General features: G+C 36.3%; 1 protein-coding gene across 1 annotated transcript; it reads right to left on the minus strand.

Annotated features, from left to right (window-relative positions):
• Window positions 1-6171: 6171 nt before the first annotated feature.
• Window positions 6172-13417, minus strand: LOC112047940 (serine protease gd). Its single transcript, XM_052884799.1, has 7 exons — window positions 13104-13417; window positions 12124-12348; window positions 11199-11430; window positions 10041-10153; window positions 9339-9500; window positions 7971-8133; window positions 6172-7394 (listed from the first exon to the last, which is right to left on the minus strand). Exons 1-7 carry the CDS (start codon window positions 13326-13328, stop codon window positions 7165-7167), a joined length of 1350 nt encoding a protein of 449 aa, XP_052740759.1. The 5' UTR covers window positions 13329-13417; the 3' UTR covers window positions 6172-7164.
• Window positions 13418-13956: the final 539 nt, after the last annotated feature.

Raw genomic sequence — 13956 nt, forward strand, 5'->3', positions numbered from 1 at the left:
ACTCAAGGTCATTCTCTGCCATTCTAAGGTCTTATTTTGGTTACAGTTTGATTTGTTAATTAAGTTTTCCTGACAAATATTGTGAATTTGTTCGACATTGGTTTTCTTATATTTTAAATCCACTTTTGAAGCCTTCTGATAAGAATAGTTTGTTAATGAGAAAGCAGGAATTTGCCTGTACTTTAAATAAAGTTACCAAAATGTTCATTGGGCAATAGAATCAGAACAGTAGAATAAAAAAAAACTGATTTTTAATACGGTTTTTATGGAACATGAGCTTTACTGAAGATCAGAAAGAAAGGAACATTATCAGGGAATATTTTCTTCAGAACGAAGTCGCTGGTATTCACTAGATACCAATAATAATAAATCCGACTGTCTACAAAATGATGTATTGACCAGTATTCCATGCAATCACAAAGATCCACTTACTCATTCAGCTTGTATATCTAAGAAACGATATTTCACAGAAAGCACGAATTCCGTATTAGTCGGTAAGATAGCATAGACGTTATTTTTCGCACAAGACACGATGCTTTATCAAACATTGGGAGACTTGAACATGATTATAAGGGTACGTGCCTTGAATGCCTTCCGACATCGCATGGAATACTGGCACTTCAAAGAGACCGTACGAATTCTTCGACAATAATAAAAGTGCTTGTTATCGCTACTATATAAATTTATCCTCCTCCTCCTCTCCTCATAATAATGAGTAAATTCAATCTCTTTACAAATCTTTGTATATTTTGATTTGATTGTGACAGCTAAATATAGGCTGTAATTTCTTTGACGGAAAAAAATATGGTTCCCTAAGGCTTCCCATTTTATTCATGAGACTTACCGGACTTTTTTAGGAATAAAATCTAATAATTCTAAACAAATAATTTGATAATGTATTAGTAACATTATGATATTATGACTATTTATAAAGATATTTGCCTAAAGAGTTTGAAGCGTTGCGTTCAATCAAAAAAGATTGAATGGATTTTGAGTAGTGCTGAGTATGTTAGACCAGCTTGTTTCATTCAGTTATTGCAAGGTATGGTGTAAAGTGCTTTTGTTTTACATTGTATAAGCGCTTGGTGCTACGGTAGAACTCGCTTGCCTAGAAGATGGCTATTCTTGATTTTAGTCTTGACTTGAAGATTGTAGGTGGTAGGGAATATGGAAGCTGGAGGGGCATTTCCTAGCTTGCAGTGCGAATCACGCAGTGACAAATCGCTTCGTACAAGTCCACGGGACCTCAACTATACGTATGGATGCAGATTACTGTGATTATTTAGACATTAAGTCAACTAATTGACTCATTTTTTGCGCAAAGGATCAGCCTGGCCGTCCAGCGTGGAAATGCATCCAGTATTCTTGCCACCATTCCACGTGGGCATGATTTGTATAGTTATTAGGATAAGTTAGCTTAAGTTCGTTATTATATTCTTTCTCAATAAATCAAAATTTCAAATTCTATAAAAAAAAAAACTAAGTGACGGTAGTTGAATAAAAACTAAATCTTGAATGACGTCACTAATCCACATACTATAAGAAATTATTTATCTATTATGGATTTTATACTCGTATTCAAATACCAGTTTGGCTGTTTACACATTAAATGTAGACCATAACAAATTTTCACAAAATGCCGTCGGCTCTAGATCCCCTACTACACACGTATGCGTGTCACAGAAGTTTTAGGGTTACGCAGCCGTAGGGCATCGGGCCTGGTTGTCCTAGTATCAGTTGCTTTAGTTATTTGTTCTAAACAAAATTACTTATATATTAAATGTGTAGCAGAACAGGTATCACAGAGATTGATTATGAAACACGGCTAAAAGTCACGTGATATTAGGTCGGAGTATGCCCGACTAGAGTTTGGATCGTGCCGCGATGCAAGAACCAGCTCATGACTAAGGGCCCCGTATGGGTTCGAAACTAGTCGGGCATACTCCAGCCTAATATCACGTGAGTTTTAGCCGTGTTTCATAATAAATTAATATGAATAACACTCACGATAGTTCAAATTCTAAAATATCACAGATATAAAAAATACGTTCAGTTATTTCTTCCAGCTTGAAAGTATTGTGTTGCTTGTCTGACGATGGCGTTGGAAGTAGCCATCGGAACTCTAAAACTAAATGGGGATATTTCGACGGGAATAAAATTGAGTGTATAATTAGGATAGCTGGTTTTAAGAATTCTGGAAGTTCCTTTCTTTATTCAACGAGGGCAATAAGGTAAGTTTTACCTTTCGATGGTAGACCAGTCACATCGACAAACACATAAACACGATTTTACCAACACTTTGTTCGGCCTCGATTAAACCAAGTTATTGTCTATTGCACATCAAAATTAATTCAAACCGCAAATACGATTATGAATACGAAAAGTTCGAAGAAAAGTCCCGAATTGCACACACGATCGCGTAGTTTTTTCTGATTTACTAGATGAATGCAGTTGAAAAATACTACTACTACAGCCTTTCTTGAAGAGTACTGTTTACCAACAAACAAATTAAAAATAAATAAGTTAGGTATGTAATGACATGCGTTTTCTTACACGGTAAACAGTACACACCGAGTAGGTCTGTAGTATAGATTTGAGGTATTTTTTTTTTAAATATCATACTGTCGAATCAGCAGAATCTCCGGAGTAAAATGTACATAGAGGGATTTTGTTGGATTTCTCGGCATTTTTACAGAGAGAAAAATAAATTTATTTATTCATTACTATGTATTCGTCCATCGGCTGAGCCCGCTATGACCGATTTAGACTCGCTCCTGACATGTTTGCACCAACTGAAGTGGTTTCTTGCTCCACTAACCTTATTTGTTTTATATCTTTCTTAGTAGTTGTAGGAATATAACACTTATGCCGTTGCAATAAGACACAACGTGAAGTATCCGTTTCCACGTTATTGTGCATTGTCACGATACAATTCCAGGTGTGGAGGGCTTAAGTCTGAGGGTAGCTCTTTGACGGTTATCAATATGCTATAGGTATCTTCACTTAAGATATAAATAAACACTGCAGATCGTGGAAGATGGTTCTCTAGTACAGTAGTTAAAGTTGCTTCTAATACTTGTAGAAAATACTATTCTGTGTCTATGTTCTATACTTGTTTAGACATTTGACGTTGTTTTCGTCACACCAAGAAAGATTTTGGTGGTGTATTATTTATCAAAAATACATAGTTTATATTAAAAAGTAAATTATACGACGATCACCTACCACCTTATTAGTTTATAGAGTCGATTTTGTGAAAATATTTGGCTATGGATAGTAAAAACTAGAATTCGAGTCCCGATTCCCGGTCAAAATCTATATATATATATAAATGAATTGCTGTTCGTTAGTCTCGCTAAAACTCGAGAATAGCTTAACGGATTTATCTTATCTTGGTCTTGAATGTTGAATGTTCGTGGAGGTATAGGGAAGGTTTAAAAGGTGAGAAAAAATCAAATAATTTCTGGGAAAACCCTAAAAACTGCTCTTTTCTGTTTCCCATACAAACGTTTAAGAGTCAAGCGGTAGGGGTAGGGTAGGGTAGGGGTAGGGGTAGGGTAGGGGTAGGGTATGGGTAGGGTAGGGGTAGAGGTATGGAAGGGTAGAGTAGGGATAGAGATTAAGTGCACTTATGTCAAAACGAAGCTTGACCGGTTTCGCTAGTAATATATAAAAATAGCAACTTTAACAGCCCTGGTTTACTAGGTTACAATGATACACTAGATTGTCAGATTGGCGAAACTTGGTTAACTTCGGTACATTTGTGGAAAAAGATTATATACGGACGTAGATGCGAGCTACGACTAGTATATCATAGTTTTACCCACTTTTGACATTAATATCGGTACATCGCAGGTGTTGTGTGTTCAACCGTGACATCGCGATAACATTTAAAATGTCATGGCGCCGGTTGTGTGTGTATTCTATTCGGTGTATCCCATGTGGAAAACATGTTGAATTGTTTTAAATATTTGGATAAATTCTATATGCGCCATAAAGTCATACTCATTTATGCGTATTTAAAACTACGTTCAATAGAACGCTTACATTTTTTTGTTTTTTTTTTTTAAAGAATATTTGCCATATCTTTTTAAATATAACCAATATTCCTATTCCCCTCCAACTAGTCGGGAAAGACTGTATTAGCAGTGGGTACGACAATAGACCAACGGGACGGGGATCGAACCACCACCTTCGGTGATGAGGCCGACCGCTCTTACCGTTGAGCTATAGAGGCTCAAATGGCTAACTAAACACCCCGCTAAAATATAACTATTAAAATTATAAGAATTATCTTTATTAAACTAAAAGTCTAGTATTAAAATCTAATTATCAAGTAATTGTTCTTCAATATCTTTTGATAATATGCTATGCTTTTTTTAAAGGATATGTTTTGTTAGGATGTTCGTAGTACTACTTATAACCAGGGACCTAAGATTTCAGCCTCACTCTGAACATCAAGGTGTACCTACCAACCTAAAGATTTTTTTCCAAGCACAAAGAAATTTATCTGAATAATTATTAAATTCGCCTTTAAAATATTAAAAAGATTGGTATGACTTCATTTAAAGAGAAAGTATGTCAGTATGAAAGTAAGTTTCAGTAACACCAAATAATGAACAATAAAAAAAACCTATCGTAATACAAACATGTCACTAATTCACAACATTATATCCTTTTCTCACGCCATTAAATAACTCTTACAGCACCATCTTGCCCAGGAAAGAACAGTAAAATGCTTCGACGCCCTCCGGAAAATTACACCATTCGATTAACTGATAGTCATTATTCTAAAATCAATCCGCTTTCTAGCACAAAACGGGGATCCTAAAATGAATAACAAAAACATACCTTAAGTATTGCAGTACACGTTTCAAAGTCGCTTAACGTACGCATCTTAGGGGAGGCACTGGAATTATTTTCTCAGACAAATGTGATCACATACTTATACAGCGAAAAGTCTTTGTTCAATAAAATTGTAAAGAAAGCCAATTTTATACATATTCAATATATTATTTCTATTCCAGTTTTGGCACTTTGGTTTTAAATATAAAATAACATTCGTTCAATTAAATATTAGGAATATTTTGTACATGTATTTTTACTCCTTAACTGTCACGTTGGTCTAATGATTAAACAATGCAGCTTCGGGTCATGCGATCCTTGGTCTGACTTTTGGGTCGGGTTATAAAATATTGAATTTTTCTTTCTTCCACGAAGTTATCATTAACAGTTTACAGTTAGTAATGATAGTAGTCGTGTGCAAAGGGATTATATTTAGGGTAGGCACTGGCAATGGGCAGGCCACATAGTTCGAAGAGCCGATGGACGTTGCTATGCTTGGGGTTTCTCTGCGTGATCGAATCAGAAATGAGGAAATCTGCAGACGAACTAAAATCACTGATATAGCTCAGTGAGTCGGCAAGCTGAAGTGGCAATGGGCAGGCCACATAGTTCGAAGAGCCGATGGGCGTTGGAGTCGCAAGGTGCTGGAATGGCGACATCGCACCGGAAAGCGCAGAGTTGGTCGACTCCCCATTAGGTGGACCGAGAACATCAAGCGGGTTGCAGGGAGCCGCTGGATACTGTCGGCACGAGACCGTTGTGCTTGGTCCATGCAAGAGGCCTATGTCCAGCAGTGCACGTCCATCGGCTGATAGTTCTCAGGGAAGGCAATGCATTTTTGCATTTGAAAAGTGCAAGACTGTGTTACACTTCGGTAATAGAAGATATTTACTCAGAAACGTACATAACTCCTAGAACAAAGGAGCGGTTGAAATGTTAGGACGTTTGTCACACGGACTAATTTTATGCAGGGACATGTTCTATTTGAAAGTTCACATAAGTAGTTTACGATGAACCTTATGTTTGCTTTCACTGAACGATTGAACCCACAGAACAGACATCGCTAAATGCTAACGCTTCTTATATCTGTGGTTGAACCAATACGACTTACGGCTAAATAACAATTATTTTTAAGTAAAACTTATGTAACTTTTTCTTCCCCTATCTACAATTTCAATAAGCCGAGAACCTAAAACTCTTAGTTTCTAGACACACAAACATACTTACATTTATAAAATTAATAAATCTAGCTGGAAATATTGAGATCAATAATGATGAAAAATGGCGAAAAATTTATTAAAAAACCAGATGACCAATAAAGTTTTAATTTATTTTCACTTAACTTAGCTTAAAATAATTTTGGTATATACTTCTATTATCGAAAACTATTTACAAAGTTAATTTCAAATTTGAGAAAAAATATTTTTAACTTTACAAGTTATACGTCCATATTTATAAACATAAGATGTAAACCTTAACTTTCATTCAAATTAAAGTGCACCTAATTACTACTGATTAAAGTTTTCTTTAATTTAAAGAACAGGTTTTATAAGGCCGATAAAGTTAAAAGATTCATGAAACAACATTGCTAGAAAATACTAGGCCACCGTTATAGTATATTCAACCATAATGGGGTCCGACGTCAGTTAAAAGATTCATGAAACAACGTTGCTAGAAAATAGTAGGCGACCGTTATGGTATATCCAACCATAATGTGGTTCGACGTCAGTTAAAAGACTCATGAAACAACGTTGCTAGAAAATAGTAGGCCACCGTTATGGTATATCCAACCATAATTGGGTCCAACGTCAGTTAAAAGATTCATGAAACAACGTTGCTAGAAAATAGTAGATCACCGTTATGGTATATCCAACCATAATGGGGTCTGACGTCAGTTAAAAGATTAATGAAACAACGTTGCTAGAAAATAGTAGGCCACCGTTATGGTATATCCAACTATAATGTGGTTCGACGTCAGTTAATAGACTCATGAAACAACGTTGCTAGAAAATAGTAGGCCGCCGTTATGGCATATCCAACCATAATGTGGTTCGACGTCAGTTAAAAGACTCATGAAACAACGTTGCTAGAAAATAGTAGGCCACCGTTATGGTATATCCAACCATAATTGGGTCCAACGTCAGTTAAAAGATTCATGAAACAACGTTGCTAGAAAATAGTAGATCACCGTTATGGTATATCCAACCATAATGGGGTCTGACGTCAGTTAAAAGATTAATGAAACAACGTTGCTAGAAAATAGTAGGCCACCGTTATGGTATATCCAACCATAATGAGGTCCTACGTCAGTTAAAATATTCATGAAACAACGTTGCTAGAAAATAGTAGGCCACCGTTATGGTATATCCAACCATAATGTGGTCCGACGTCTGTGTACACGACGTAGTACGCGGGGTCACAAATAGCCTGGCCAGTCGGTAGGCCGCATTTGGACAGGATTCCCCGAAGGAACCAGCTGACTTTGTGATCCGATTGCTTTATGGGGACTATAAGACCACCACCACTGTCTCCGTTTCGAGGATTTATACCTTCAAACAAAATAAATAAACTGTTAAATTAAATAATAAAGTAGTTTGTGTAAAGAACGAAGAACCCCATAAGGCATCATAGATAGATATAATTTCACTTTTGACTAAAATCTCACTTAATGGTAAGTGATAATGCAATCTAAGATGGAAGCGGCCTAACTTGTTAGGAGGAGGATGAAAATCCACACCCCTTTTGGTTTCTACACGACATCGTACCGGAACGCTAAATCGCTTGGCGGTACGTCTTTGCGGGTAGCCACGACTGATTCCTCCTAGCCAGCCAGACCTGGATCAATAAAGAAAACCTCAATCGGCCCAGCCGGCGACCAATAGGCGGACCGAGTAGATCAAGCGGTTGCAGAGAGCCGCTGGATAGGTACTGGCGGCTCAAGACCTTTATGATTAGAAGTCCATGCAAGAGGCCTATGTCCAGCAGTGGACGTCCATCGGCTGTTAATGATGATGATGATGATAAAGACACTTTTTTAAATTTTTTGAGAGGGAGAAATTCGAGCTTGGAAACAAAATAAAAGCCGCCTTAACTTAGTGTAAAAATATAAATTGAAATTCACTTACCAGCATTTGGACCGAAACCAGCGCAGAATGTAAATTCATTCAGTAGTAATGGATACAAATCTGGGGCAAAGTCATTGCATACAGTGTCATTTTGGACCATTATGTTAGTTACTCTGAGAGTATCGGATAGCATGCCTTGCTCCGTAGTCCCAAATCCAGTAATCTATAATAAAACAGATACACTCGTATTTAGCATACTTAACGTTGTATTCAACTACACTATATACCTCGGAGGTTGTAAGTTCGAATCTGGTCCGGGCATGCACCTCCAAATTTTCAGTTATGTGCATTTAAATAAATTAAATAGCATATTATGTCTCAAACGGTGTAGGACTGTGAGAATTTCGCAAGACGTTTTTCCTTACCTTTTTTTTTTCTCAATACTTAACAATTATTCCTTAATCTATTCTCTCGCCAAACTGATCAAGCTTAATGACTTGAGAGTCTAAACCTTTAAAGCAGCTACCTCCCAATGCCACTATGGTCCAGATCTAAACTAAATAATTGCCTAGCGTACCTAATTATGGAAGCAGCATGACATGTGCTAACAAACTTATGTTGTAACAGCATTCATATGAATCAATTTATTGTTCACTTGTCCCATATTTTATATAAGTCGCCGAGTGAGTTATTTGATTGGTTAGCAAAATCTACGTAAATTATTGTGATAATATTAGAATAAAGTTTTCATGGAATTGGGTTTTAGTTATTTACTGTTTAAATAAATAAGACTGTGAAAGATTTATCACGTGACTCTCGTCCAATAGTATTGAGTTGAAATGGCGCGTAGGCCGCTGAAAGGTACGCTTTACGGAAGGAAGGTGCCCTGCCACGCTGTAGTCTGTTGGTTGATCAGTTCAGTGTAATCAAGTTCTTGGAATGGATACTCGTCTTCCATTTGTTAAATAGTGGTGTTAAAATATTGATAGTGTTTCCGAACTTCAGTGGGTGAGTTTATAGAAGTAAGGCCATTGCATTGCTAATTAATTAGCTGGGAGCCAACACCAGCTGAGAATGGGGGAGTATTAGTATACTGTAAAAGGGCCCTTTAACCCAACTGGATCAGTTACAAGTCTGATATCAGCTAGTGGCTGACTCCTTGCCATACGATAGTTAATCCTGGTTTACATGTGATAGTACCAGCGCTGTACTTGATCAAGTGTAACTAGAGGGTAGACCTGTAGTTGTAAGTTAAGTGATCGATTCGGTGATGATTGATAGTGTTACTTTGTGTATCTGCCATCCTTGACACATAAAGCTTAGAACCTGCTCTTAGACTACGGCTTCGCCGATATCAGAAGTGGAATATAGTCGATGCCCCGACATATATATAAAAATATTTGTTTGTATAACATTGTATGTACTTACCACAGCCTGTTTGCCAAAAAGAGCAGTTTTGTCGTACACCGGGCCCCATATACAAATGGGTTGGACGTATTCAGTATACCGTAGTTTATTTACTATCACAATAGCGAGGTCTGAAGTAGATTGGTCCGCGCTGTAATCGGGATGCAGAATTACTCTTTCCGCCTGCAATTCAAACCAGTATAAAAGATGCATTAATTCGTATGGTGCCTTAGTTTGTTGCATGCTTCATGAAATATGTTTTCGAGAGAAGAAGGTAATTTTCAAGATACTACATGTACATTTCCCATAAAAGGCTTCACACTATATTATATTTCGAAACATTAAAACTTAGAGTAGCTATGAATGCTGAACCTTGACATTGAGGTACTCTTGACTGCCTCGGTGGCGCAGTGGTATGTGCGGTGGATTTACAAGACTGAGGTTCAGGGTTCGATTCCCGACTGGGCTGATTGAGGTTTTCTTAAGTGGTCCAGGTCTGGGCTGGTGAGAGATTTCGGCCGTGGCTAGATACCACCCTAAAGGCAAAGACGTACCGCCAAGCTATTTAGCGTTCCGGTACGATGTCGTGTAGAAACCGAAAGTAAGTTAGTCAGTCAATATAAATTGACAAATTTCTGCAATGGCCAATCGATTCACAAGTTGGAATAGTATAGTAAATAAAGTATAAACCTTAATAGGTATACAGAAAATAATTATCCTTACTAGTAATGTCTGTCTGCCCTCCTGATTAAAATCGTTAAGATTTGTGAGGCCAGCTTCAATTATTATTCTGTTTGTATCTACTAAAACGTTTTCCAAAAAGACACAATGGCCAGCTGAAAAATAAATACAACGTTACTTATAGACATTTCCTTATGACTTACGAGAAGGTCGACGTCCCGCGATTACACCCGCGTAGTTCCTGTTCCCGTGGGAACAAAGGCATGAAATACAGTCTATAACACTCACTAATAACTTGGTTTTTTTTTGGTAAAAGAATTTTCAAAATCGGTTCAGTATATCAAGAGATTACCCCTACAATCTCACAACCTCACTTTAAAGATTAGACAAAACAAATACATAAATAAATTATAAATTGATTTTTTTATTCATATGAATAAAATATTTTATCATATTTTATTCATATGAATAGCTGTTCATTTACAAATACCTACAAACAGATACACATCAATTGTATAGATTAGATTTATTATAATAGATTCACAGAGATTAATTATATGTAGTTATTGTTGAGGACACTGCGTTCGAAATTGTAGACGAATAGTATTTATCTAGGACACACAGTCCAGTTAGGTAGGTCCAATTTCAAGAACTGGACAACGTTCGGAAAATTCCGCGACATCTTTACGTCCAAAATTCCTCAGGTCCTAAAGACACCAAGAGGGACGTCAAGCAGGTTGCAGTAGCCTCTTGGTTCTGGCGGCACGAGACCGTTGTGTTTGGAAGTACATGCAAGAGACCTATGTCCAGCAGTGGACGTCCATCAACTTATACATCCAACAACCAATAAATCCAATTAATATCCAACAACTTAATGATGATGATGATGAGATTAGACAGTTATTGAATGCCACTAATTAAAAATGGGATTAAATTGTAATTAATTAACACAAGAAATACTATATATATAATTATTATGAAAAAAAATGGTTTTTGTGCAAAACACTAATTATTTTCTCCTTACATATTATATTACATATAACTAATTATATTCTTCTACACATTCTTTTGCTAAACTGATTTTTTTTAATACATGAAAGTCAGTATACTTTTTTTTTAATTTTGATTAGTAACAATCTATAACGGAAGCGAATCCGTCGAGCAAGGAAATAATGGAACAATGAAGGAAAACTCTCATACCGGTTAGAACCGCAGTGGTAGATATTACGTTTCCTCCGCATTGGTAGTTCGCTAGATCAGTGAAGGGTTTTTTAATCAGTATAGCCACATGCCACGGCCAATCTCCGGGTTGGGCGAACTCTGTTCTTACGTAGCTCACTTCCGCGTGATCTAGTGATCGTCTCCCACATACATGACTGTTTACGGCATCACCTGGTCTGGATGCATCTAGAGAGCTTAGCGTATCGGCAGCCTGAAATAAAAGAATATAGTTTGTGGATTCTTATTCCCTTCAGCCTGACACCAATTTTGAAAACAACAATCCTACTAATATTATAAAGGCGAAAGTTTGTGTGTAAGTGTGAAAGTGTTTGGTCCTCTTTTTTCTCTGCGGCTACTGAAGCGATTTGGCTGAAATTTGGAATGGAAATATATTTTACTCTGGATTAACACATAGGCTACTTTTCATCTCGGAAAAATCCATGGTTCCCGCGAGATTTGTGAAAAACTAAATTCCACGCGGACGAAATCGCGGGCGTCCGCTAGTTATTAATATTAATTTATTATAAACAACCCATATTTGGCTCACTATTGTGCACGAGTCTCCTCTCAGAATGAATGGGGTTACGCCAATAGTCCACCACGCTGTTCCAATGTGGATTCGCAGAATTCACACACGCAGAGAATTAAGAAAATCTTTTAAGATTAAAAAAAAAACTTTCAAGACTTATCATACTTATCATATTAAGAATTATTGTGCACACCACAGGTTTTCACGTGTTATAAAGAGCCAGGCAAAATACTTAACATAATTATAACTAACATTTGCTCTACTAACAGTTAAGTGCAGCATCTACGAACATCACACTTACCTAGCTCCTTCATTTGGGTCACATTCCATTTTTTTTACATAAAATAGCGTATAAAAACTTTCATAATATTTTACCTTGAGAAAAGCGTTACATAACACCATTCTATTCAAACGAAAAGATTCCACAGTTGGCACGGACGTTGTTATATTTCCACGTTGTGTTAACGATGTATAGATGTGATAAATGTCTGGAATGCCACCTTTTGGTATGAAGGTGAAGTTGTGTGATTGATTGTTGATTAAAATTGTGCTGTCGTGAGATACCTGAAATAAAACAAAACGGTACTGATAAACGATCAGCTTCAAATTTAAAAAATCAAAATTCATTTATTTTTTGTAGGCTCAGTTTACAAGCACTTTTGATACGACAATTGACTATTTGTAAAGATTCTACCACTGGTTCGGAAGGCAGGTTCTGCAGAGAAAACCGGCAAGAAAGTCAACAGTTGCTTTTTTTTAAAAATAAATCATACAGTGTTATAATTTACATTGATGATAAACATTACAATTTCTTATAGTTTTAAGTACTTCCTGTGTGAAGGTGGAAGCTGATCCAATGGCCTCCAAGAACCTTTGTCATTAAGGAACTCATCAATGTTGTAGTAACCTCGACTAAGTAAATGTTTTTTTTACACATTGCTTAAAGCTGTGCATTGGCAGGTCCATCACAGTCTTGGGGATCTTGTTATAGAAGATCACATCCATTATTTTGCTTAGATTCTATAAATATAGAGTTTTCTAATGCAAGTTGTTCATGATATTGCTAGACTCTTAAACGATCATTATTATTAACCAATAACACCAGCTAAACTTGCTCTCTAAGGAAAACCTTGCCTAAGTCTGAATACCTAAATAACTAACCAATAATGCTAAAAATGGATTTTTCACAATTTATGTTCTTTGTTTTGCAGCCTAAGAAGGTATCCTCTACAATCCCATATTAATTACCATTCCGTATTTACGTTACATTTATATAAAGAACGTTTACTCCGCAAATAAAAAACTAACTAATAAACCATCTCATGTACTTATTTAAAAAAATCATGACTACGCACCCCGTATAGCGTCATTTCATTTTCAAAAACAATTTCAATCTCAACTGCCTGAAGATTTTGATATAACTCGAGATTTATTTCAGCGCGCCACAGAATTTCCGTTATTTTATCGAAATAGATCACACCGAGTCCACACGGCTGGTATCTTGCTAAAACAGGTCCCCTGAGTGCCATTGGATGCACTTGTAAAACACATAAAGATAGAACTAAATAAAACGAATACATTTTGTAGTGTGTCCAACTACAATCACTAAAACTTATTTACACTGATTTTTAAACAACTTTATTTTACCAAAATTCACAGAAACATCTATTTAAAAAACATATACGACTTTATCACGAATTCTTGGATGTACAATGTAGATATACAGTATGTTTAAAAAATTATTATTTTCTCCAAACAGTACGTTATCGGAATTAATATCAAATTGGCACGTTCAATTGAAATTCATTGCTTATAAGCGAAAGTTTTCAGTGACTCATTAGGGGCATCCTTTGTTAATAAAATTTCATTTTTAAAAAATAATTCAAGCAATTTTTGTAATAGTGAGTTGTAATAACGTAACAAAGAATTTAGTAATCGCTTAAAACAACAGATGTGATCTAATTACCTACTAGGCGAAGTTCATTGTGACAATTGGGTATTAAACATTCTTATGAATTGTTTTGTTAGTTTAGTTGGATTTATAATGAACTAGCGAACGCCCGCGACTCCGTTCGCCTTTAGACCTCCTTCATCCGGCCTTGTTGCAAAATCCGTTCATAAGGGACGTCAAGTATCTATAAACTACATCCCTGTCAAATTTTATCTTTGTACGTAAAGACTATTAGGTAGGTACCAAGTGATTGATAA

The sequence above is a fragment of the Bicyclus anynana genome, chromosome 12 (assembly GCF_947172395.1).
Source record: "Bicyclus anynana chromosome 12, ilBicAnyn1.1, whole genome shotgun sequence".
Lineage (NCBI taxonomy): Eukaryota > Metazoa > Arthropoda > Insecta > Lepidoptera > Nymphalidae > Bicyclus > Bicyclus anynana.